Source organism: Lampetra fluviatilis, chromosome 4 (assembly GCF_964198595.1).
Source record: "Lampetra fluviatilis chromosome 4, kcLamFluv1.1, whole genome shotgun sequence".
Classification (NCBI taxonomy): domain Eukaryota; kingdom Metazoa; phylum Chordata; class Hyperoartia; order Petromyzontiformes; family Petromyzontidae; genus Lampetra; species Lampetra fluviatilis.
Genome location: NC_136278.1, coordinates 20,458,918 through 20,483,518, shown reverse-complemented (window position 1 = coordinate 20,483,518; position 24,601 = coordinate 20,458,918). Strand labels below are relative to the sequence as shown.

The 24,601-nt window shown below is 52.9% G+C and overlaps 1 protein-coding gene across 1 annotated transcript; it reads left to right on the top strand.

Annotated features, from left to right (window-relative positions):
- Positions 1-1,335: 1,335 nt before the first annotated feature.
- LOC144931399 (lipoxygenase homology domain-containing protein 1-like) lies at positions 1,336-24,077 on the top strand. Its single transcript, XM_078855205.1, has 20 exons — positions 1,336-1,441; positions 2,028-2,173; positions 3,349-3,427; positions 5,031-5,168; positions 5,364-5,560; positions 6,204-6,290; positions 7,129-7,261; positions 7,656-7,807; positions 8,598-8,877; positions 9,616-9,863; positions 10,452-10,626; positions 12,430-12,581; positions 12,720-12,924; positions 13,926-13,988; positions 16,679-16,914; positions 18,729-19,005; positions 19,958-20,115; positions 21,289-21,364; positions 22,407-22,485; positions 23,450-24,077. The coding sequence occupies exons 1-20, from the start codon at positions 1,336-1,338 to the stop codon at positions 23,790-23,792; spliced, it is 3,330 nt and encodes a 1,109-aa protein (XP_078711331.1). The 3' UTR covers positions 23,793-24,077.
- The last annotated feature ends 524 nt before the right edge of the window (positions 24,078-24,601 follow it).

Here is a 24,601-nt window from a genome sequence, read left to right as displayed (position 1 = left end):
GGGTGGGGAGCACAGGGAGGCCCGGGCACCCCCACACCTCCGGTTGGCGCTGTACGGCACGCGGGGCAGCGCCGTCCTGCACACCCATGTCCTGTCCTCCTGCCACGAGCTCACGGTGCACCCCCCACTCCTCCGCCCTCCCGACCCCCCATCGCACCCCGGCACTTCAGTCGATCTTTATTTAACGTGGCAATATCGTCCTCAATGAGTCGGCATTGGTTGCACATTGCAGCAGAATGGGAATGCTACAGCATACAGGAGTGTGGAACAAAAAAAAAAAATTCCATCACAACCTCAGCGGCTAACACCGAATGAGCAAAAGAAAGTGCAACCGTGCACAATGAAGACATTGCATTTATATTTGTTAGCGAGGTTGGCTTCTTACGGTGCGAAAGACGTTCAACATACATAGATACATGCAAAATATACGTGACGGAAGAATAAACAATGGAAAAACCGTTTTTTTTTTTATTTTGTAGGAAGGCAAGTCGGAACAAGTGTGTCTTTGTGTAGGCCACGACATTGAGTAACGCTTATTTTGTTGCTCGCCTGTGCAGGATGGGGCCGTTCGGCTCTCTCTCCGAGATTTGCCAATCGGTTCATCGTCGTGCGACACGACGCCGACATCATCATTTGTGTTTTGCCTTCAGTTAGCGCCGAAGGCTTGGGCACGGAAAAGAAAGCCAAGTTTCTCACGATAGCTTGTGAGCCAGACGAGCAATGGGGTCATGTTCCAGGGCGTTGAGTTGATCTTCTCGGCCTCATGGCCAATCGCTGTACAAACAAAAAATCACTACGTCTGGGGTCTTCACACAACTCCGCTCATTCTAACCATGAACATTAAATTCCTCACGATGACCACTCATCATAAACGTTCTGCGCAGATTCGTCTTGCGACCTTACGCTGGCATCACCGTGAGAACGCGTCGTCTGCTGCCCCCCTCCGCATCCCTCCCCCCCCGTGCAGTGGGACGTGCCGCGCGTGGGGGAGCTGCTGAAGCTGCGAGCGTCCGTGGACCCCGAGGACGACGTGACCTCCGTGCCGCAGGAGGGGGGTGGCGGCGGCGGGGCCGGCGGGGGGAGTGGTGGGGGCTGGGGGGCTCCCCTGCCGGCGTGGCTCCTGCGGAGCGTGCGTCTCACGCCCCCCGCTGGGGGGCCCCCCGAGACGAGTTTCCTCGTCGAGGCGTGGCTGGGCGGGGGCCCCGGCGGGCGCTACGACGCCGAGGTACCGGCGCTGCGGCCAGGGGTCGACCCGCTCCCCGGTGAGTACTTGTGTGCGTTGCGTGTGTGTGCGTGTGTGTGCGTGTGTCCGTGTGTGCTTGTGTGCACGTGCGCATGCGCCAATGGAGGAGCTTCGTCAAGGACTCTACTGGACATTCGGTGGCAGTCGGCCTCCAGCAGCAACGGAGGGCGACGCTCGCAACGACGAGCAAAGCGTCAGGCGGCTAAAACGCAGCGAGTTGGCGCAGTAGGGAGCATAGGCGGTGCATCTGTCAGTCATCTCAGTCAGTCGACCAATGGCACCTGGGTCTGTCCCGTGAGCTCCTGTCAGCGACGAGCCTTCGATACTTCACGTGCAATTAAAGTGCACCTCGCCGAGCGCAAGCACTCTGGTGACGTCACCGGTACTTTGTGGCGAATTGTGGCTCTTTCTGTCCGTTCATTTGTGTGCACGCATGTATATTGTTGCAGTATTGTAGTGGTTAGCGCACTGCACTAGGAAGCTTGTGAACCTCGCGAACCGGGCGACGCGAGTTGGATTCCCGCTCACGGTCAACATCAGTGCCGAATATCTGAACCCTCGTTCGGCTCAGTCCTCAATGAGCACACGGTGCGGCGGGCAAAGGCAGCCACATCGCCCCTCGAGCGCTGCGTTAGTCGCTAACGGCGATCCGCGTGGATTTACGTGCGCGCGACGTCGTTTGTCTCTCTGCGTCCGCGCCACTGTCGCTGCGCGTGACCCCCCCCCCCCTGCCTGCCACTGTCGCCGCGCGTGACCCCCCTGCTTGCCGCTGTCACCGCGCCAGCGCTGCTGTACGTGGTGGAGGTGCACACCGGGGAGGCACGCGGCGGCGGGGCGGACGGCCGCGTGTGCGTCCACCTGCACGGGGAGCGCGGCGACTCGGGCCGCCGCTGGCTCGATGGCCGCCCCCGCGCATTCCGCAGGGGACAGGTGAGTGTAAGGGGGTGGGGCGGCACCTGGCTCTTCGCTAGTGCCGTCGGGTATGGGGGCCCGCCCCATAAGAAGAGGGTAAGTGGCCGAATTCGGCATTGCATGTGAATACGAGTCGGTGGTTCTTTATAAATAGCGTCAGGAACCAGTCCATAAAGAGCCGCATGCGGCTACGAAGCCGCAGGTTGCTGACCCCTGCCCTAGTCTAAGAGATTGCCAGGTGGTGACCTCTTCACCTTTACTGGAAATTGAAATTAAACTTTTTGGGTTTTTCGGTAAAGTCACATAGGTAGAAAAATAATAGATCACGACGTTTCGGACGCAACACAAGCGTCCGTCATCAGGCGAAAAATGGTGAGAAAGCTGCTACAAGCAAGGGGTTATATAAGTAAATGTAAGGCAAACAGCTAATCCGAGGGGGGGAGGGATGGGAGGGGGGTTGCCTTAACGAGTGAGTGGGTGGGGATGCAATTTACAGAGGGATCGGGGGCAGGAGGAGAAAAAAGCTGTGTTAGTGAATGTGACTCAGAAAGCCGAGAGAAGCTGCTAACAGAGGCGGGCAGGAAGGGGACATCACAGCCAGTTATGGCCTAAACTGGTTAATAACGTCCTTCCAATGATTGCTCAGTTTGTACCCATCCTCTCAGTTGAAATTGTGTCTGTGTTTATATATCTCGATGGCTTCATGGACAAATCTTTGATGGTAGCCCAAAGGTTTGCAGAGTACCTTGGTCTCGGAACAAACAATATCATGTGAGCCCACCGCGTTAACACAGTGATCAGCCACGGCAGAGGTGTTGGTTCTGCCGTGTTTCAAATCTGCCTTGTGTTCGCGAACACGGCTTATCATCTGGACTATTATAGCAGCTAAATGTGAATGGGAAAAACTGCGGGACCCGGAGAAAAATCCACGCGACCACGGGGAGAGAGACATGCAGACTGGTTGGGATCGAACCCACGACCTCCTGTATACCAGGCGAGGCAGCTAACATCTCAACATGCAAACTCCAAATATCCAAGAGAGAGAGGTAACATTTTGCCACCGCGGCGCCCCAACATGTAACCAGACAGTGGAAAAACCACCACTGACACTTCCCACTGTATCGTCCCCCCATGCCCCCCCCCACCGTGCCCTTCCGTGTCCGCCCATACCCCCCCCCCCCCCCCGTGTGCAGGTGGACGTGTTCAAGGTGGAGGCCGTGCACCTGGGAGAGCTGCGGTCGGTCACCGTGGGCTACAGTGGCCACAGGGAAGGTGCGGTGGCGATGGCTCGGCCTGGGGGTGGGAGAGAATGTTTATAAGCCGTCCTTCCCTGCGTGCTATCTTTACGTCGCAATTTTGCTGTGGTACAGCTTGGCCTCGGCAAGGTAGAGTAAAAGGTAAAAACAAAGAGCTTACCTTTACCCTACCTTTTACCTTACCACAATACAATCACTCTACCCTACCTTTTACCCTTTAGCAGGTAAGGTAAAAGGTAAAAAGCAACGAGCCTACCTTTACCCTACCTTTTACCCTTACCCCATACAAATGACCCGATTACAAGGTAATTACTAGGGAACTACACATGAAAAAGGTTTATAATGGTACATTCTATAGGTAGAGCGCTTTATTCATATAGAATACTCTCGATGATTCCAATTTTACACGCTTGTTGTCGTTGTTGTTGTCGTTGTTGTCATTGTTGTCGTTGTTGTTGTCGTATCCACAAATCTTGTAACTCAATTTTAACCCACTTCCTAATGTGGTATCGACTGCACACTTGATATATTTATGTCATACTGATGACAATATGTTCTATCATAAAAAATATATATTTTTAAACATTACTTTTGTATATGTTCTGTTTCGGCTTGGGTCTAATTGTCCACGCTCAACTGACGTTGGCTGTAATTGGCCACGGCCCCTTACGCTATGGCAAGCTTCGGGCCACTTCCTGGAGTCGTGGAGTTCTGCCATGACGAGTACATTTAATAAAAGCGTGTTTAAAAAATAAAGTTTTTTAAAATATTACTTGTTAAATGGAGGCCACGGACTGGGCCACGGAGCTTTTAGCGGTAAACAAGGTACCGTATTTACCGGGTAATACTTTGCGCTACCTTTACCCTACCGGGTAATTCTTCCGAGCTAACTTTACCCTACCCTTTACCTTACCCCTTGGCATGTCGACACCTTTACTCTTTACCTTTACCCTTTTACCCGGTAAAAAGGGTAAATTACCTTACCTGGCCGAGGCCTAGGTACAGCCATGCATGGTGTAAATATTAAACCGCCGTCGACGTGTGCGGTTTTACCACGTTAGTGGGGTTGTCCCCCATCATATCGCCATAGTGGTGAGATGTTAACTACCTCGCCTGATATACAGGAGGTCGTTGGTTCGATCGCAACCCTGATATTTGGAGTTTGCATGTTCTCTCCCATGGTCGCGTGGATTTTTATCCGGGCCCTCCGGTTTTTCCCTCCACATTTAGAAACATGCGTTTAGAGTGTTTGGCTGATACAAATGTCCACGTGATAAGCCACTTCGTTGAGCTATCATTTGTGGCCAGGTCGCTTCTTAAAAAGAGATATATAGCTCAGTGAGCCGTACCTGGTAAAATAAAAATAGTTTAGTTTACATCAATGTGGAATTACCACCCATGTCTGTGACTCTCGTGGTGGTAACGTAATTCTCGCTGTTGTATTTGTGGGTCACTGTGTGTGCGTCCGCTTTTGCGCGTGCATGCAGTTGTGTGCACACAGTGTGTGCGCATGCTGACCTGTGTGCTGTTACGCGTGCTGTTATGTACACGATGCCAATGCGTATGCTGCGCATGCTGCATGTGCTGCGCATGATGTGTGTGCTGCGGTTGCTCTGCAGGGGGCTGGCTGCTGGAGCGCGTGGTGGTGACCGAGGGGGAGGCCGCCATGCATCGCTGCGTCTTCTCCCACGGCGGCTGGATCATGGCGGCGCCGGGCGGGGGTCACGGGCCCGTGGAGATGTCACTCTCGCTTATGGGTGCGACCTCCCGACCTTGCGACCTCATGACCCGGCAACCTCACGACCTTGTGACCTTACGCATCAACAAGCGACGCGGAATTGAAGCTCCCGACTGCCTCGCCCGATGCGTCCCCGTGTTCTGCGATCTCATTGCTGCGTCCATGTCGCCCCGCCCCCCGCCATTACTCTCCCACCGCTTCCCATGCCCCGCAGAAAAACTAAAGGTGCTGCCTCCCGACCCGGCGAGGGGGGCGGCTGCACCGAGCAGGGGATTGTGGGACGCGTGGGTGATGTCGGCCGAGGCGGAGGGCCCGGGCATCTGGCCGCCGGCGGTGCACGCCGTGGCGTACGGAACGCTGGGGAAGTCGCCGCCGCTGCCCGTCGGCAACGTGAACGACCGGCCCTTCCTGGTGAGACGGCCACGACGAGCTCCGAGAGGAGAGCGACCGAAGGGTTCGTGAAAATGATGATCTTGTCCCACTTTGAAGTGTTCCGGCTTCTCGCTCAAATTATGATATGGGCAAAAGAATGTGGGTTATACCCGAGCACTGGGCGGTGTTGGAAGTAGCATAGGCACCTGGGAGCCGTATGGGTGGCTTTGCGAGACTCCTCCGGTGGTGAATCGTTCACGCGGTTTTTGATCAGGAGGCTAAAACTAAACTATAAAAAAAAATGTTTTACCAAGTAAGGCTCACTGATCTGTATTGCTCTTTTTCAGTAGCGACCTGGCCACAAATGATATCATGTGGAGATTTATCACAGCCAAATACTGTGAATGCACATTTACTAAATGTGGAGGGAAAAACCGGAGCACCTGGAGAAAAATCCACACGACCACGGGGAAAACATGCAAATTCAAAATAGACAGCAGGCGTCAGGATCGAGATCGAGCCTACGACTTCCTTCCTGCGTACCAGGCGAGGGAGTTAACATCTGGCCACCGTGGCCCCTCACAAGACCGCGCATTAGATACCGGCGGACGTCGACGGCCTTGCAGCGTGACGCGATGTCGCGTGAACTTTGTCGCCCGTGCCGCCCGTGTCTCGGTGGCAGCTGCACATCGGCGATGTCGGGGACCTCAGGAAGCTGTCCTTCGTCTGCACAGAGGGTCTGCATGGGAAGGGCATCCTCCTGAGCAAGGTGCCCCCCCCCCACCTCCTTCCTCAAGTGCTCGCAGGTCACAGAATTAATTTGTTCCGCACACTTACAGCCTCGCCTGCCAGTGGGAATCGGGATAATTAGTTGGCTATGTGTAAGGTCACCAATCGTAAGGTCACAGGTCCAAAGCCCAGTCAAGGGGTCGACTCAACCAATGATCAACAGCTTCGTCATTATCAGTCATAATCGTGAGAATGATTTGTCATTGATAGAGCCGCTGCGTTTCACGCCAGGGCATCTCAGAGCACTCAACGCGCGATAAGGAACTTACGCCACATCTCACCTCGACACATTCGAAAGGCACCCCCAGTGGCAGCTGTCTCTGTGTGGCACAAGGTGACCCAGCACCTGGCCTGCAAGTGGGCATGAGTCTACCGGTAGAGGGCGATGATTATCACGTGTAATGCCAAATAAATAATATGCGGTAATTTTTTTATTTGGCAAAATTAGCACCGCGACGCCGGCACATAGTGGGTGATTTTGTGATGACTACAGGAGGTCTTTAACGTGTGCTGTGAAGGTAACGGCGCGTGGCGTTTTTATGATGATCGCACCTCCGATTAACACGGTTGGCTACGTACAGTGCGAAAGAAGTTCAACATGCATCCGCAGTATTAACCATGGCGGCCTGCGTCTTTCGAACTGCGAAACCTCTGCAACATGCGGTGAATGCGCCACCGATAGGCCACGTCACTGCCCCACTATCAGCAGCATTCCTCTAGGGTCCCTGACATTTTTTCCGCTTTGTTGGCAGTTGTTGACCTTGAGAATTACCACCGAACCCCTTTGATCACCAGGCGCCATCTGCCCGTGTTTCCAGGTGCGCCTGAAGGACCGTGACACGCGCGAGGAGCTCGGCTTCGAGGCTGCCAACGTGTGGCTGTTTGGCAAAGACGGCACGGAGCCCGTGACAGAGCTGGCGGTGATCCGGCCGGACTGCCAGCCCCTCCGTGGTGAGGCGCGGTCTCCCTCCCCGTGTGACGATCCGTTCGTCATCGTCGTCGTCGTCACCGTTATTGAATTAGAAACTTTGTGATCGTCATCATTATATGAAATCATCATCGTCATCAGCATAGTCACCTTGAACTTGAAATCGCCTTCATCACCGGTCATCATTATCATCAGTCATCCACATCACCACCATCATTCTTGTAAAATGTTATGGTCAACTTAATTCACTTGAAACCACCGTCATCATCATCATCATTGTCACTACCACGATGTTCACACCTCTGGGCCTGTGCCCAGCAACCACGATAACAAATAACCGATGTGCCCCACACCGCACGCCCTCCTCCTCTCCCCCCCCCCCTCCCCCCCCACGTGTGCCGCTCGGCACGCGCGCAGACGTGGAGTACGAGGTCCGCGTGCGCACCGGGGACGTGCCGGCCGCGGGCACCCACGCGCCCGTCCACCTCACGCTCGTCGGGGAGTTCGGTGACACGGGCCCCCGGCCGCTGCGTCGCGGCGATCACCGCGACGCCTTCCTCCGCGGCCAGGTCCGGGTCTCGCCCCCCCCCCCCCATCCCATCGTGCGCCGCCAACCCTGCGCAGCAACCCTGACATGCCGGCGCCGCTCGTTAACCGCACGCACGTCCCCACTCACAAGCCCGACGGCAACTACGGTGACGTCGCCGCAGCACTTGTGCCAGGCTAGGTGCACCTTGAGGCCACGTGAAGTGTCGGAAGGCTCGCTGACAGGAGGTCACGGGACAGACTCAGCAGGTGCCGTGGGTTGAGTGACTCGAGATGACTGCTGCCAGATGCGCCAGCTGGGCCGCCTGCTGTGCCAACTTGCTGCGTTTTAGCCGCCCGGAGCTCTGCTCATTGTTGTGAGCGATTGCCTCCAACTGCCCAGTACCATCAATCACGAGCTTCCTCCTCCACAAGTTCCTCATTTCAGGCTGAGTCGACCTAGGGGGGGCCCAGGACCGGTTCAGATCATCGTCACCGGTGTTGGCCGTGAACGGTAATCGAACTCGGTTCACAGGGTTTGGAGGGCAGAGCGCTAACCACTACACCACCGCTCCCCACAACGGTTGGCTACATACGGTGCGAAAGAAGTTGAACATACATATATATACGTATGCCTTACATATTTTATTCCTCGTCAGTGTCCACATTTCTGATAACATACATCACGTAATAATGTAACATCACCGGGATCGTAGCGCACCACCGCTCCCTACACACGCGCGCGCTCACAGACGCTCACGCACGCACGACCTCTGCATCCATCCACCGACCCCACGTCTGAAACGCCGCGTCGGCACCGCGCGTGCGCTGCAGACGTCGATGTTCACGGTACGCGCCGTGGATCTGGGGCCGCTGACGTCTGTGCTGGTCGGCGTGCGCGCCTCCGGGCTCGGCTCGGGCTGGTTCCTCGACACCGTGGCGGTGCGGTGCTCCCCGGGGTCGCCGGGGTCGCGAGGGGCAGCCGGCCACGCAGAGCTCCTCTTCCCGTGCCGCCAGTGGCTCGACGACGGAGTCGGCGACCGCAGCACCGAGCGGACGCTGCGGCTGCTCGGGGAGACGCGGGACGGGCTCGGGGAGACGCTGGCGTCGCACGGTGAGAGGAGCTGGGGCCCTGCGGGGGGAGCTCTGTCCGCTGTGAGGTTCCCCCCTAGGCCGCGTGCGGCTCTTTGAGGGCCGCTTCGTGACGTTTTTTTTATCAAGGACCCAACGTCTTGTATTCGCGTGCATTTTCTGCTCTTGAAATATCGAGGTTTTCGTTTCACGGAATTGGAAAAAAAATGGCTATTCTTGTTAGTTTGGTAGCATACCCCCTACCCTAGGCAGAGCTGCTTCCTGTTAGGTGAGCTAAGTGGAGAGTGAGCTGTGAGTAGGGTGAGCTGTGTGGAGGGTGAGCTGTGTGGAGGGTGAGCTGTGCACAGGGTGAGCTGTTCGTTGACCAGCTTGCGTATTGTTGAAAATGAGATGATCTATCTCAAGCGATTATCCAGGTGAAATGTGAGTATGATGTAAAAAATATAATTAAAATCCACACAACAGGTGCTCTAGGGTGCTGCGGGGCTTCATTGCTAGCAGAGGGCCATGCAGGGAATTCCATTGTTGCCGTCACCAATCTGCACCGATCGGTGCGTATGCAATCGGTTATCAAAGCAAATGCGCTTGGGGTGCAGGGAGTGAAATGAAGTGGAAATTTGTTGTAATCCTTGCAAGTGGCTCTTTATCCTTTTCCCTCTCCCTCCCTCTAACTCTTTGCCTCTCTTTTATTCTCCTTTCCTGCCTCTCCCTATCTCGCGCCACACATCTGTCTCTCCCTGCCCCTGTTCTGTCGCTGCAGGGGGCTCGTGGACCCTTCGCCTTCACACCGGTGACTTCCCGGACGCCGGCACGGAGCTGGGAGTCTCGGTGACGGTGTGCTGCCGGGCCGGCGCGGCGCTGCCCATCGGCGTGCCACGGGGTGCCCTGCGGGCCAGGGGCCGCCACTACGAGGCCTCGCTGGTGCTGCCCGAGGAGCTGGGCCCCGTCGTCAAAGTCCGTGTCGAGATGGAGGAGGGCGAGGCCAGAGACAGCTGGTACTGCCGCAAGGTGCGTGAAGGGTGCGATGGCAGCTGTAGTAGATGGCGGCGGCAGCGGCCGGCTGATTGGCCGGCCTTGTGTTGAACGCTGTACAGCTCAGTTCGACAGTACGTCCCCCGTTATCTCCCTCCGTACATTAGCGCCCTCCGCATCGAGTTTGTTGCAGTCTGTGGATGGTGCAGGGCTCACTCCTCTTTCGTACGGGGGCTGATGTAGATGCAGAGCAACAGCTACATTTTCACATTCGGGTGGTCCAAGCCAGGCAACCGCTTCAGGAGCAGCGGAGTGTATCGCTGTGATGTGTCCTTCATATTTGTGGATCGAGCTCACTGATGAAACCTTACGTGTTAATGACTCCTACTTAGTACCGGGCTTTCCTTGGCAGTCAGCTGCTGGCCATGGCTCGCTGATACCTCGGCTAAAGTTGACATTCGCCCGTTTCTCTGACGCTGCTCGCCACCCGTAATAACAATGTCTCGCCGCGAACGCCTGTCGTTCGACAACTTGAGCGGCATTCATCAGTGAGTGAAACCTGGCTCGGTTGGAGTAGTTTCTGCCTTTTGTGCTGTACCCGACGACTTTTTTCTCCCCGCGCAGGTGACGCTGCGGCGGCAGCGGCAGGAGAGAGATGGAAGAGGAGGCTCAGGAGAAGGGGACGGCAAAGAGATTCTCAAGTTCCCGTTTGTGCGCTGGTTCTCCCCGGAGAATGGCGGACAGGTGTCCGAGCTGCCCCTGCTCTCGTCAGGATCGCCAGAATCGCCGATCCCTGTGGGTGAGTCTCCTCCGACCCCCTTCGCCAGCCACGGCCCCGATGGAGAACTCTGCTGTTACCTACAACATCATCCCCATCGTCACCATCGTCATCATCATCATCATCGTTGTTGTCATCAGAATGTTAAATGCTGGCACGTAGCTCCGCTGGTTCAGCAGCAGCAGCAGTACGGCTGTCAGTTGTGGTGTCAAAAGTTTAATTTGTGACCAGAGCTGACTCAGCCCCATTGGCACAGTCATCACTGTCGTCTTCACTACACAACAATCATAATAATTATTATAATAAACACAATACTATTGGCTTGTAACGCGGACAACATTCGCTCGCTCACGCAGAGAGAGAACGACTCAGAGGGGTGCGAGGAGTAACCACAGGCGGACGAGAAGGGAAGGGAGCCACGCGGTCAGCCGGCACCAACAATCTACAGACTGCTTTGTGGTCCTCTATATATTAAGGAGTTGTTGACCAATCAATGTGAGGGGGCAACACTCTATCCCAAACAGATGGAACAGGTGAGGTCCACAATGTTGCTGTACTGCCTTCTCCTGGCAGAGCCAGGGTATGGCTCCTCCTCGAATCCCATGGGAAGGGAGTTTCACAACTTTTGTGTGAGCCACCAACCCTCACCTCAACAGTGCTGGATTACAGACGTGCACCACCACCGCCACCTGCCAATTCATCATCATCATCATCGCCATGGCAGCTCGTGTTTGTGCCATTCCTTACCTTGTCCCGACTCAACATCCACAGCAAGTCGTTGAGAGAGCGGTGAGCAGTTAGTCTGTCAGAGCGAGCAGGTGAGTGAGTGGGCGAGCGAGCGGGTGAGCGGACGAGCAGGTGAGCGGGCGAGTGAGTGGGCGAGCGGGGGGCGAGTGGGTGAGTGGGCGAGCGGGCAGGCGGGCAAACGGGGGGCGAGTGGGCGAGCGAGCAAGCGAGCGGGTGAGTGACGTTGTTTAAATTCACTTTGCAGCGAAGTGCAGGCAATGTACCGCGTGCCTGGCTTGCACTGCGAACCAAGCACAATACAAATTTGGATATCGATTTGGGGGTCTACAGCTTTGTATTCGGGGGAACGTTAAATAATTTCCAAAAACCGGATAAAACTCACCAAGTCGAGCATGGTAGAAAAGGTTACCCACCCCCCTGCCTGGACCCTAACTTCATAACCTCCATAACCCTAACGTTGGTACCCTCGCCACGAGAATCCTAAAAAAAGTGTTCATGTTATTTACCTCGCCTGGTATGCTGGAAGGAAGTCGTAGGTTCGATCACCACCCTGACGCCTGTATTTTGGAGTTCGTGTGCCTCTCGCCCCGTGGTCGCGTGGATTTTTCTCCGGGTCCTCCGGTTTTCCCCACTACATTTAGAATTGACATGATGCTTAGAGAGTATTTGGCTGCTATAAATTTCCATGTCATAAGCCACTTTTATTGAGTTATCATTTGTGATAGCCAGGTCGCCTCTGAGAAAGAGCCATATAGCTCGGTGGGCCTTACCTGGTAAAAATAAAAATAGTTTATCCGCTGGCTTCGCTTGAAAATAAAATGTTAGGTTTTTGGATGAATTAAATTAATAACAGAGACACATTTCTGATTCATAGTCCTCCTAGAATCTATAATATCAACAAGATCATCATCGGTCAGGGTCATTCCTCCCCAAGCCGCCACGACCTCTCGTGATCCTACGACGTAATAATCCACCCGGCGTGATGACATCGACTCTGACATCATTAGAACGTACGTCAGTCACTACTCCTAGCCCACTACCCCTGACCCCCGCCCCCACCGCCCCGTGTCCCCGCAGTGCTGGAGTACGTGGTGAGCGTGCGCACGGGCTCCTCGGAGAGCTCTGCGACGACGGCGCGCGTCTGGCTCACCGTCACCGGCGAACGCGGCGACACCGGGAGACGCGCGCTCGCTCGGCGCCGCGGAGAGAGGAGCTTCGCCAAGGGGCGCGTACGTCACCACGAGCGCGTGCAGTGTGCGCGCGTGCGTGTACACCCGTGCATCTCTGCATGTACGCGTGGGGAGCGGTGGCGTAGCCGGTAGCGCACCGCCACTACGAACGGGCTCGGAGCTGCGTCCTCCCCGCAGGTGACCTCCTGGTCGTTGGAGGCGGTGGAGCTGGGGCCCCTGAGGGAGGTGCTGGTGGAGAAGGGGCCTGGCAGCGACTGGCACGTGGAGGCGGTGAGCATCCGCGAGGGCCCCTTCGCGCCGTTCGAGGCCGTCTTCCAGGCTCATCGCTGGCTGCGCGACGGCGCGGCGGGCCCCACCGCGTCCGTGCGCGTCCCGCTCACCGGTGGGTGAAGCGAGCGGCGACGCTCCAAACGTGAAGCGCAAGGCTAAGGTCGTCGCTGCCTTCCTCTTTGCGCATGGGCTCAGCAACCTGCGGCTCCAGAGCCGCATGCGGCTCATTCAGGACCGTTTCATGACGGTTATTTACAAAGGACCACCGTCTCGTATTCACCGAATTCGAAAAAAAATTACTCCTGTTGTTGTTTTGGTGGTTGCCCCGACCCCTGTCGGCGCGGGAGGTCGCAACCCGACGGACGCAGCGAAGCACGTCCCGTTGTCCGGGGTGATAGCTGCAGTTATGGTGTCTCATTCCAATTGTAATATGATTGTAAGTTTAGCGAGCAATGCCGCTGTAATTGTAGTGATAATTGACCCCAGGCCTGCTCGTGACAGAGCCAATTGCTTTTTTGTTTATTTTAATACAACTTGAATGCAGTCCCATCGTTCGACTGTTTTGACAGAGAGCCTGAATGTGAGTTGAAAGTGTCTTTGGGCTGTGTCTTAACACTGCCTCACAGCTGTAAAATATAAAGTCGGCTAACATTTTGGCAATGGCGACTCTACAGAGCGGAGAGGACGGAAACAATTAAAGTGAATTGCACTGAGAGACATAAATAGAACACTTGCTTCCAGGAGCAACACAACCCAGACACATATTGCTTATAAAAGTGGTTAAGGGTCAGACACAACGTGGCTAGAAGCGACGACGATCAACGGACAGGTCTGGCGACAGACCGGCAGTCGTAGGTGGCAAACGAACTGGAGACAACTACCATCCTGGAGGGCACGTGCAGGAGTGAGATGGATTGCAGCATTGCACGATCACGAGGAATCCCAATTATCCTTCATCCAACAACTATGGTTGCTGGTGATGACGACGATGTTGGTGATGGGATTATGCGTGTTCGTTCTGTGTACGTCTCCGCACAACAGCGTGTGTGCGTCCCCCCCCCCCCCCAACCGGCCGTCTCCGCCGTACCCTCTTGCCCCTCGTGACCTCCACAGAGGTTCGGCCGAGTGCTGTGACCATGGCCCCCCTGCCCAGCGACGCTCCAGCACCCAAGTCCGGTGAGTGCTTCGCTCGCCTCGGGGCGGATGATATTCTAGCGTTCATTGTCCTGATGCGCGCGTGCGGTATCGGTGGGCGGCTTCACCTTTGGTGTCCCCGGTGCGTAACGCAGCCGAGCCATGCCGCTGTGATGCCACCAACGGCTGTACGGCAGAAGTATTGGTCCTACCGTGTTTCAAATCTGCCTTATGCTCACGAGCACAGTCCGAGAAATGTCACTTAGTTTCCCCAATGTAACTACTGCCGCAGACACAGCTTAGTTTGTAGACGCGGGCTTTGGTTTTACGACGGCGAATCCGATTTACGACGATGCGCATTCATGTTGTTCGTATCACGCCGCCACAGATCAGTTTACGACTGAGAAACTCGGTTTGCGACGCAATCTACTGACAAGACTCTGAATGCGTCTGAGGATTTTTACCTGTTGAATCCTGTTAAATGCGGCCGATAAAAGGAAAAATAAGACGGCTAGTGACGCGTCCCATGTTTTTACTCTCCGTGGGAAAATAGTGGTCCGATTTATGATGATCCCATTTACGAACGCATGGTGTCCCCGTAAAAGTGGGGACCGTACTGTATTGTGCGCATGGGTGACGCGCCGGGCGGGGTGTGTTCGTATCCGTGAGTGCCGCGTGCGACACATGTGGTTCGCGTGCACGGCAACGCGCAGACCCCCACCGTGACCTGTCCACAATCTCTGGCAGTGCGATCGATCCCTCCCGTCGTGCGGTCGTTCCTAACCTTGCTCGTTACTGTATTCATGATGAACGTGATGAGTCGAGCCATCCACAGTTCGATTGCCAAAGTGAAGGGTTAGGATACATGGTGGTGTATTCATCTACGGTGGTGTACATTTATAGTGGCATACATATTTCTGAATCAGAAATAATCAGTACCTGCACACATGATTTTAATACATGTATCATGAGCATCATTTGTGGTTTTACATTTCTGAATCATTACATCTCTGATATGCTTACCCTCTGATTACATCCCGATTATCATAATTACTATTCCTATCATCACCCTATGCCGATATCCACCATATTCGTATCAATTCTCTCTTCCAATTATTACTTTCTTTCTCATCACCACCCTCATCATATCACCACCCTCATCTTATCACCACGCTCATCATATCACCACCCTCATCATATCATCACCCTCATTATCACCACCCTCATCATATCACCACCCTCATTATCACCACCCTCATCATATCACCACCCTCATTATCACCACCCTCATCATATCACCACCCTCATCATATCACCACCCTCATCATATCACCACCCTCATCTTATCACCACCCTCATCATATCACCACCCTCATCATATCACCACCCTCATCATATCACCACCCTCATGATATCACCACCCTCATCATATCACCACCCTCATCATATCACCACCCTCATCATATCACTACCCTCATCTTATCACCACCCTCATGATATCACCACCCTCATCATATCACCACCCTCATCATATGACCACCCTCATATCATCACCCTCATTATCACCACCCTCATCATATCACCACCCTCATTATCACCACCCTCATCATATCACCACCCTCATGATATCACCACCCTCATTATCACCACCCTCATCATATCACCACCCTCATCTTATCACCACCCTCATCACATCACCACCCTCATCACATCACCACCCTCATCACATCACCATCCTCATCACATCACCACCCTCATCACATCACCACCCTCATCACATCACCACCCTCATCACATCACCACCCTCATCACATCACCACCCTCATCACATCACCACCCTCATCACATCACCACCCTCATCACATCACCACCCTCATCACATCACCACCCTCATCACATCACCACCCTCATCACATCACCACCCTCATCATATCACCACCCTCATGATATCACCACCCTCATCATATCACCACCCTCATCATATCACTACCCTCATCTTATCACCACCCTCATGATATCACCACCCTCATGATATCACCACCCTCATCATATCACCACCCTCATCATATGACCACCCTCATATCATCACCCTCATTATCACCACCCTCATCATATCACCACCCTCATTATCACCACCCTCATCATATCACCACCCTCATGATATCACCACCCTCATTATCACCACCCTCATCATATCACCACCCTCATCATATCACCACCCTCATCTTATCACCACCCTCATCACATCACCACCCTCATCACATCACCACCCTCATCACATCACCATCCTCATCACATCACCACCCTCATCACATCACCACCCTCATCACATCACCACCCTCATCACATCACCACCCTCATCACATCACCACCCTCATCACATCACCACCCTCATCACATCACCACCCTCATCACATCACCACCCTCATCACATCACCACCCTCATCACATCACCACCCTCATCACATCACCACCCTCATCACATCACCACCCTCATCACATCACCACCCTCATCACATCACCACCCTCATCACATCACCACCCTCATCACATCACCACCCTCATCACATCACCACCCTCATCACATCACCACCCTCATCACATCACCACCCTCATCTTATTACCACCCTCATCATATCACCACCCTCATCTTATCACCACCCTCATCATATCACCACCCTCATATTCGCTCTCTAAGCCACTCTCCGTCCTCTCCGTGCCCTCCCCACCAGATGGACGCTGGCGAGTGGAGCTGACGCTGGGTAACGAAGATGACGATGACGGCGATGGTGGCGGGTCGGCGCGGGGCAGCCCGGGGCGGCGGCAGCAGCAGCAGCAGACGCTGCTGCTGCCCCCGGGTCTGTGCCTCGTGGTGTACGGCTCCGAGGGCAAGACGAGCCCCTTGCCCCTCGTGGGCCCCCGGCACGGCACGGGCGATGGCGGCGCCAGCAGCACCATCGCGTTCGAGGCAAGTCGGCCGTCGTCAACATCATCATTGTCACCGTCACCGTCGTCACCATCGTCACCATCATCGGAATGATTGCCATTGTTATCATCAACATTATTATAAGCAGGCTCATCAGTCAAGCTGGATTACCATTGTCATCAGTATTGCCACTATCATCATAAACATCATTATCCGAATCATCATAATTATCATAATCAGTCCTGTCATTATTATGAGTGCTGTACATATCACCATCATGATCACGTTATCATCAACTCTAAAGTTTGTTGGCTTAAAATTCACTCACTCAATCATTACATTTTGACCTAAAACTTTCGTGACTGCAGGAATTCATATTCTTTGGTTCTTTCGGTAAAGTCACGCAGATAGAAAAAAAAAACCCACGACGTTTCGATCACAACACATGCGATCATCTTCAGGAGGAAAGAGGGGGAAGGTCACCGAAGGCAACCGTTTATAAAGGTTTCAAAAATGGGCGTGGCACGTTTGTCATCTGGCCACATGGCCGACCGGCTCTGAACCAATTCCTCAACCACATCAATTCCATACACCCAGCCATCAAATTCACCATGGAGGTAGAAAAGGATGGCATGCTACCTTTCTTGGATGTCCTAATCAAAAAAAGACCAGATGGCTCAATGAGCCATTCTGTCTACAGAAAACCCACCCATACTGATGCCTACCTAAAACCTGATTCCCACCACCATCCATCCCAGAAGAATTCCCTCATCAAAACTCTACACCATAGAGCTCAATGACCATGAACACCTAACCAGTGAACTCAAACACGTACACTAAGCTCTCAAGGCGAATGGATTTTCTGAAAACACAATCCATAAAAGCCATCGCCCCAACCGTGAGGAAGGAGCCATCTGAGGATCCAATAAAAACCATCACCCTGCCATACATAGCAGGGGTAACCAAAAAGATTTCCAAATTCATGAACAAACACAAGATCCAGGTCCGATTTAACACAGTACATAAGATTCGTGATCTGATCCCATCTGTGAAGGACCAGATTCCTGACATGCAATATCCCGGCGTCTACAAACTAAGCTGTATCTGCGGCAGCAGTTACATTGGGGAAACTAAGCGACATGTCTCGGATCATGTCCGTGAGCATAAGGCAGATTTGAAACACGGTAGGACCAATACATCTGCCGTGGCTGATCATTATTTTTATGCGGCTGACTCACACGAATTGATTTCTCTGAGATGATGGTACTTTGCAAGCCCACTGGCTATCAACAAAGATTCGTTGATGAAGCTTTCCATATATACAGACACAATTTCAACCAAGAAGATGGTTAAAAACTCATTGGAAATATGTCATCAAACACTTTGGGTCATGACTTGATTTGTGTTTTCTTGTCAAGGGAGCACAGGTCAAGTCAGGACTTGATGTTTGTTTCCTTGTTATCTTACCACAGGGCACATATACCCCGCCCACTTCGTGCCGCCGCCGGGGCTCTTGTGCCACGTCCCTTTTTTTAAACCTTTATAAACGATTGCCTTCGGTGACCTTTCCCCTCTTTCCTCCTGAAGATGATCGCTTGTGTTGTGATCGAAACGTCGTGATTTTTCTTTTTTCTATCTACATGACTTTACCGAAAGAACCAAATAATATCACTCATTCATTGATCGTTTCGCTCCCTAGCTTCCCAGCTGTTATCTTGCTGACCGCTCTGATTTGCTTAAAGAGCGCCCGACTGTTTAACTCACCGACCGTCCGACCCTTCGCCTGACCGTCTTATCACCCGGCGGGCTGGCACACGATGACCGTGCGGACGGTTCCCCCACCCCGTGCCGCGCAGGTGTCGTTCCCCGTGAGCGTGGGCGTGCCGTACAAGGTGCGGCTTGGGGCGCGTGACGGCTCGGCGCCCTGGGAGCACGGCCCGGGCGGAGGGAACGAGCGCGCGGGCACCACTGCCGACACCACGGCCGCCCCGCACCTGCGCCGCTTCCGCATGACGGACGTGCGCACGCGCGCCACGTTCACCCATGCGCCCGGCGAGGCGCTGCCTCCCCCGTCCGGCGGGGACGTCTGGATGGAGATCCCCGCCGAGTGGCCCCAGAGACCAGCGCCGACGGGTGCGGGGAGAGCCGGGGCCGATGGTGGCGATAACTGGATACCGTACACAACGTGCAGCACGCATGGGGTCTATCTCGACTCTGAACCTCCTAACCCTCGTGCTAATTCTCGCAATATCCCTAACCCTAACACTCGCTAACCCGAACAAAGACAAAGATCCCCCGTTTAGCCTCCAGACTGTAGGGGCAAGTGCTGTTAGCCAGCACTATGATGGGCGGAGCGGTACATGAGGGGATGGGTGGCCAGTACAATGGCCCCCCAACTACCTTTTTCTCCCCAGTAGTGATGTTTACACACCACACCAGGTATTAATTTGAGGCTGAGTTGACCGAGGGGAGACCCAGGACCAATTTAGATAATCATCACCGGTGTTGGCTGTGAGCAGGAATCGAACTGTGGTCGCCGGGTTTGTAGCCCAGCGTGCTAACCGCTACACCTCCGCTCCCCACTAATACTAACCCTAACACAGCCATAAGCCTAACAATTCCTCTACCTCTAACCCTAACTCTACCTTTAACGCCAATACTACCCATATTCCTACGCCTGACCCTATCTCACCCCCACACAAGGGGTGTGAGTCTCGACACCAAATTTGTACATTGAGGCTCTGGGGCTCACTCCCCACCCACAATGCTGTCCCTCGTATTTCCCCCCTCTGCACATGTCACTGCCCCTCTCTCTTTCTCTACCCGCCTGTGGCCTGGTGTCTGATCCCGGTGAGATGCACCTTCTCTGGGCAGAAATCTAGGCCAGGTCACACAATCTCCATCTTCGCATAGTCCACCAATCGTTCCCCGCACATTATTGCTTATCTACGTATCCCTGCAGATGATGCTGTCCAATGTCAGATCCTAACCAATGGCAGTTACAATTGCAATTGCCTTGTGGTTGCAATTCGTTCTAAATGAATGGACCCGGGCCCGGTGTGTGCTGCTGCATGTTGGTGCTCAGTGCTCCGGTACCAGGTGCTGGTGTTCGGTGAGGACTTCATTGCGGCGCAGTCGGCGCCGCGCGTCACACTCATGGTGGTCGGCACGCATGGCGACTCGGGCGAGCGCTGGCTGGGCGAGGCGACTTGCGGGGACCAGCAGGGCGTCCACGACCAGCCGGTGCGTCTCTCCCTTGCCAGGGCCGGAGTAACTCATAGGCTAATAAGAACTGAGACCTCAGGCCCTCATATTTTTAAGACCCTCTTTTAGGCCCTCCATGCCATGTTGAAGTAACAGCTCAGCAACCGGTGGCACGGCCATCACAATCTATTTTCTCTTTCAATTACAATGACATCATTGACTTAAAGCTTTCGTGACTGCTAGAATTCATACTCTTTAGGTCTTTCGGTAAAGCCCCGTATTTTTTAATCCTTTATATTAAGTTCATTTGCTTGCTTGCTTGCTTGTGCGCTTACGACCGTGCAAATCTTTCGGTCGTTTTTTAACCCACTTCCCGTGATCCAATCGAGCTGACATTTTGCACACAGACTCGTTGTGCGTGACAATTTATTTTAGTGAAAAAATGTTTCCAAAATTTTCCACTTTTTAGGAATTTTTTTTTTCATATTTAATTTAAAATACCAATGTGATAAAAATGAAACTCTTACTCAAGAAAAACAGAAATAAATAATAAAATAAAACCGATGCCACGCATATAAAGGATTTATAGTGAAAAACTTTGTTTTTACGGGTTAATTTTTTCACCTGATGATGATTGCTTGTGTTGCGATCGAAACGTCGTGATATTTTTTATTTATATTTTTTGTATTATTTTTCTATCTACGTGGCTTTACCGAAAGACCCAAAGAGAATGGCATCGTTCATGACTTTGTGACAGCGAAAAAAAATGTGTCGTGAGGGATTTATGATTCATGACTGATTTATGTTTGATGAATTTACCTTGAGTACGATAAATTTGTTAATTTTACAAAGGCAAATCAACATGTTTTATAACTTGCAATATGTAATAACTACTCAGGCCCTTACTTCGTAGGCCTTAGGCCCCTTATAACTTAATTCCGGCCGTGCCCATAACCCGCAGCGCTGGCTGCAGCCGGTGATGTAGTCGCTATTAACAAAGCTTCCTTGGAGCGCAAGGACGTCTATATTGGTTGTCTTCCGTATCCTTGCGAAATTCCGCTTCACCCGGGAAAAGGCCCTCATCGTTGAGTTAACAAATCCGTACACTTGGGCCAGGTTTGACGAATTGTTTTCGGGTATTGAAACATTTTTTGTGGTTGCGTATTGATCGTTGATTGGCTGATGTCCCATCATCGACCCTCCCCCGTGCAGGTGATGGTCTTTGAGGTGAAGGCCGTGGATCTGGGGGAGCTCCGGCGAGCCATCCTCTCCGCCTCCTGTGAAATCGGTGCGTGGCTTTTCATAATCCCACTCAACCTACTCTTGAGCACGCCACCATGGCACTGTAGTGATGTCACTGCAGTGTCACTGTGTCACTACCAGGGCTTGATTTCAGTCGGCTCTGTTCGGGTCAGTGACACGGAAACTTACCCCTCCCTGACATGAGACCGCTGGCTGTTGAACTTCCTGAAGGACATCCATTCGCAGAATATGCTGACTCTAACCACACAACGGAATTGTTTCTTAAATCCACACTATTATTTAAAGCCTTCCAAGAACCTTCCCCAATCTTACCATGCTATCCTGCCACAGTACATTTGCACACACAGAACCCGATATATGTGTAATGCGAGCGTAAATGGGGTTGTTGCTGGGCTCTGGTCCAATCACACAGCCCGGGGTATTGGGAGGCGGAGCCTGGTCTGCGGGGCGTGTGGGAGGGGCCACCGTTCACCTCGGCTCCAATGGGAGGCGAGGTGAATGGGGGCGGAGCCAGCGGGGTAGTATGGGAAGGCCGGATCTGACGATCCGGAAGGGGAGGAATCAGGGTCACGTGGGGGGAATGTATATAAGTGGGAGCCCGGAAGAGATCGGGGCAGTCGGGGAAGTTAAGAGGCTGAGCCACGTTGGGTGGTGAGGAAAGATCCGCGCCATCGGCCACGTGGCCGAAGGACCTCTGCACGCCGTCGGCCAGCGGTGTGCGGAGTGCGGGAATAGAGGAGCTAACGGAGGAGCGTGCGGGGCACGCGAGAGAGAGCGTGCGCAGCATGCGAGAGAGAGAGCATACGTGGCACGCGAGAGGGAGCGTGCGCGGGGCGCGCGCGGAACGACTCTGGTCCGAGAGGAGGCCAGTGGAGGTGCGGAGAAGAACCTGAATAAAAGACAAACGGAGACCAGCATCGCCTGATGGAGTCTTTTATTACATATGCATAAGCCACACTGTGATCGTCACTAACACTGAAACTGTTGAACGTGGACAGAAGCAGTTTTCTGTGACCTCACGTACTGCTTGTTTTTGTAAAAGTACAATTTTGTAATTTCCTTCACAGATTACAACATTCAAGTGGACAAGATTGTGGTTAAGAATGCCGATTCCACAGACAACACTTACGAGTTTGAGTTGGAAGGGTAAGCACAAGCTACAGCCACTCCCTTAAAACACATTCCTGCGGAGGGAGCTGGTAGGAACGTTGGGTTGCTCAGTTAATAGCCAGGGTCAACGGCGGCGTGATGTATTCCACAAATATGGCCGACTGTGAGAGCGGGCACAAGCCGGCGTGAGTAGGTTAAACGTTGAGTTTTATAAGGGCACCACGGGGTGACCAGCCCCTCCCCACCCAGCCCTACCCCTCCCACCCCCCACCCAGCCCCACCCTCCCCACCCAGCCCCACCCCACCCTCCCCTCTCCACCCAGCCCCACCCCTCCCATTTTTGAATGCACGACGGACGGATGGACACAATAATCCCCTGTGGGCTGGTGGAACCAGGTGGTTCCTACCAGTATGATGTGGGAATTACTGAATGTTGCCATCTAGTGTACATTGGATGTTATAGATATGACATTTATGACCAGGTAAGAGCCGATTGAGACCAGCAGTCGAATTTCCAAGGAGACCTTGATTTTGATGTAAAAAACCCCACATGGCGTCATCTGTGAAAAGAGTATCCTTGAGTTAAAATAGCTGGGTTCATGTTCTAAATGTCCTGTTTTTTTATGCTTCCGTTTTAAATTGTAAGCGTTAAAATGCATTCGCTCTGCTGTGTGTCTCACACATAGGGTCACTATAACGTTCGTAAAAATGATACAATATAAGCCAAACCTTCATTTAAAGTTGTCTTGGCGATGAAGACTTTCCACATGTAAAATCCACCAATTTCATCAAAGAGTTAATGGAAAGAACTTGCAGACACAAACCAGCGCGAAAAGGATGATTTGTTCAAAATGCAAACGTTATATATTTGCTCTGACAGCCACCATTCAGCTTCCAAACTACTGATGCAATACAGCATTTCTGAGTACAGGTGCATGTTGAAAAGCATTAATGCGTGCAAGATTTTTTCCAACTCGTGTTTTTTACGATTCTGTTTCAGGAGTTTAAATGTTCTCAGCCGAAAGCCGGCTATCTCCAAAGAAATGCGTCTGATTAGAGCCACCAGGAGCCCATCAATAGGCCCAGACCAAGCAGCTTTGGCCAATGGTGACTTCATGGAGGAGTTTGCGCAGGATGCTCCAGCCAATGAGATTGCTGGGGACCACCATCCTGAAGCCTCAGCCAGTGATGGTGCATGGGTAGAGCCTGAACAGGACCCCCTGGCCGATGAGGCCATGGCAGCGGGACTTCCCGAAGAAGACGAAGCATTCGACGAGGGAAAAAGCGACATATCTTCTGGTGATGAGCTGCTTGGGCCAGCGAGCGTGGACCCGGAGGAATAGCTTTGACCTAATAATACCTATTTTCCACTGGGACACCTGAGCTAAGCCATCATGGAGCCCTAACAGTAACGGTGGTTTTCCACTCACTACCAAGACGGTACCAAGCTGTAATACTCTGGGCTCATAAGACATCAGAATCTGGCTCAGGGGGACAAGAAAGTCCAGGGCTGGGTTATAGACGCGTTCACTGCATGTGGTGTCAGTCAGTACACCGTGAGGACAGCATCTCCACGGACATGTGTCTCGTTCATTGCGTGTGAGGTGAGTGGCACAGCTCGGTTTCTGCAGTGGGAATGCAATCAGGCGCTTCCTGAGCCACACCAAACTATCTCAGCATGGACCTCCGATTAGCATGGTGCGAAAGAAGTTCAACAGACATACACACGACCTGGCATGGCTCAGTTGTGCAGTGGAAAAGATAAGGCACAGTGATTATCTCAGAGGCTATATTTAAGATTGTCAATGTGGTGCTGTCTTGTGTGCAAAACTTCTACTCTTACAGAAATAAGCAGTGACAAATGTGCTCCCATTTTTCTGCATTTATAATTAGGAGCAATTCTTCCACTTACATCAATAAAATAAATTTTGAAGATAAATACTGTAAATGCACTTTGGAGCCACAGAAAGAGACATCTTCCTTAATCGCTGGTGCTGCGCTGTGAACGTTACCAAAAGTCCACATGCACGCACCAGACTGGTTACAAAAACCAGAGCACATTTTGTCATGCACAATTCAATTCAGGTAAAGCTTCTAAATTTAAAGAGATTGATTTTGTTTTATGAATAGCTTTTTTGAGAGTTGTTTTCAT

Excerpts from the sequence above, each read along its gene's own strand:
- LOC144931399 (XM_078855205.1), top strand. The coding sequence starts at position 1,336 with ATGCGCCAATGGAGGAGCTTCGTCAAGGACTCTACTGGACATTCGGTG. Across the intron at positions 3,428-5,030 it reads CTACAGTGGCCACAGGGAAG|GGGGCTGGCTGCTGGAGCGC; the intron begins GTGCGGTGGCGA and ends GTTGCTCTGCAG. Across the intron at positions 7,262-7,655 it reads GGACTGCCAGCCCCTCCGTG|ACGTGGAGTACGAGGTCCGC; the intron begins GTGAGGCGCGGT and ends GCACGCGCGCAG.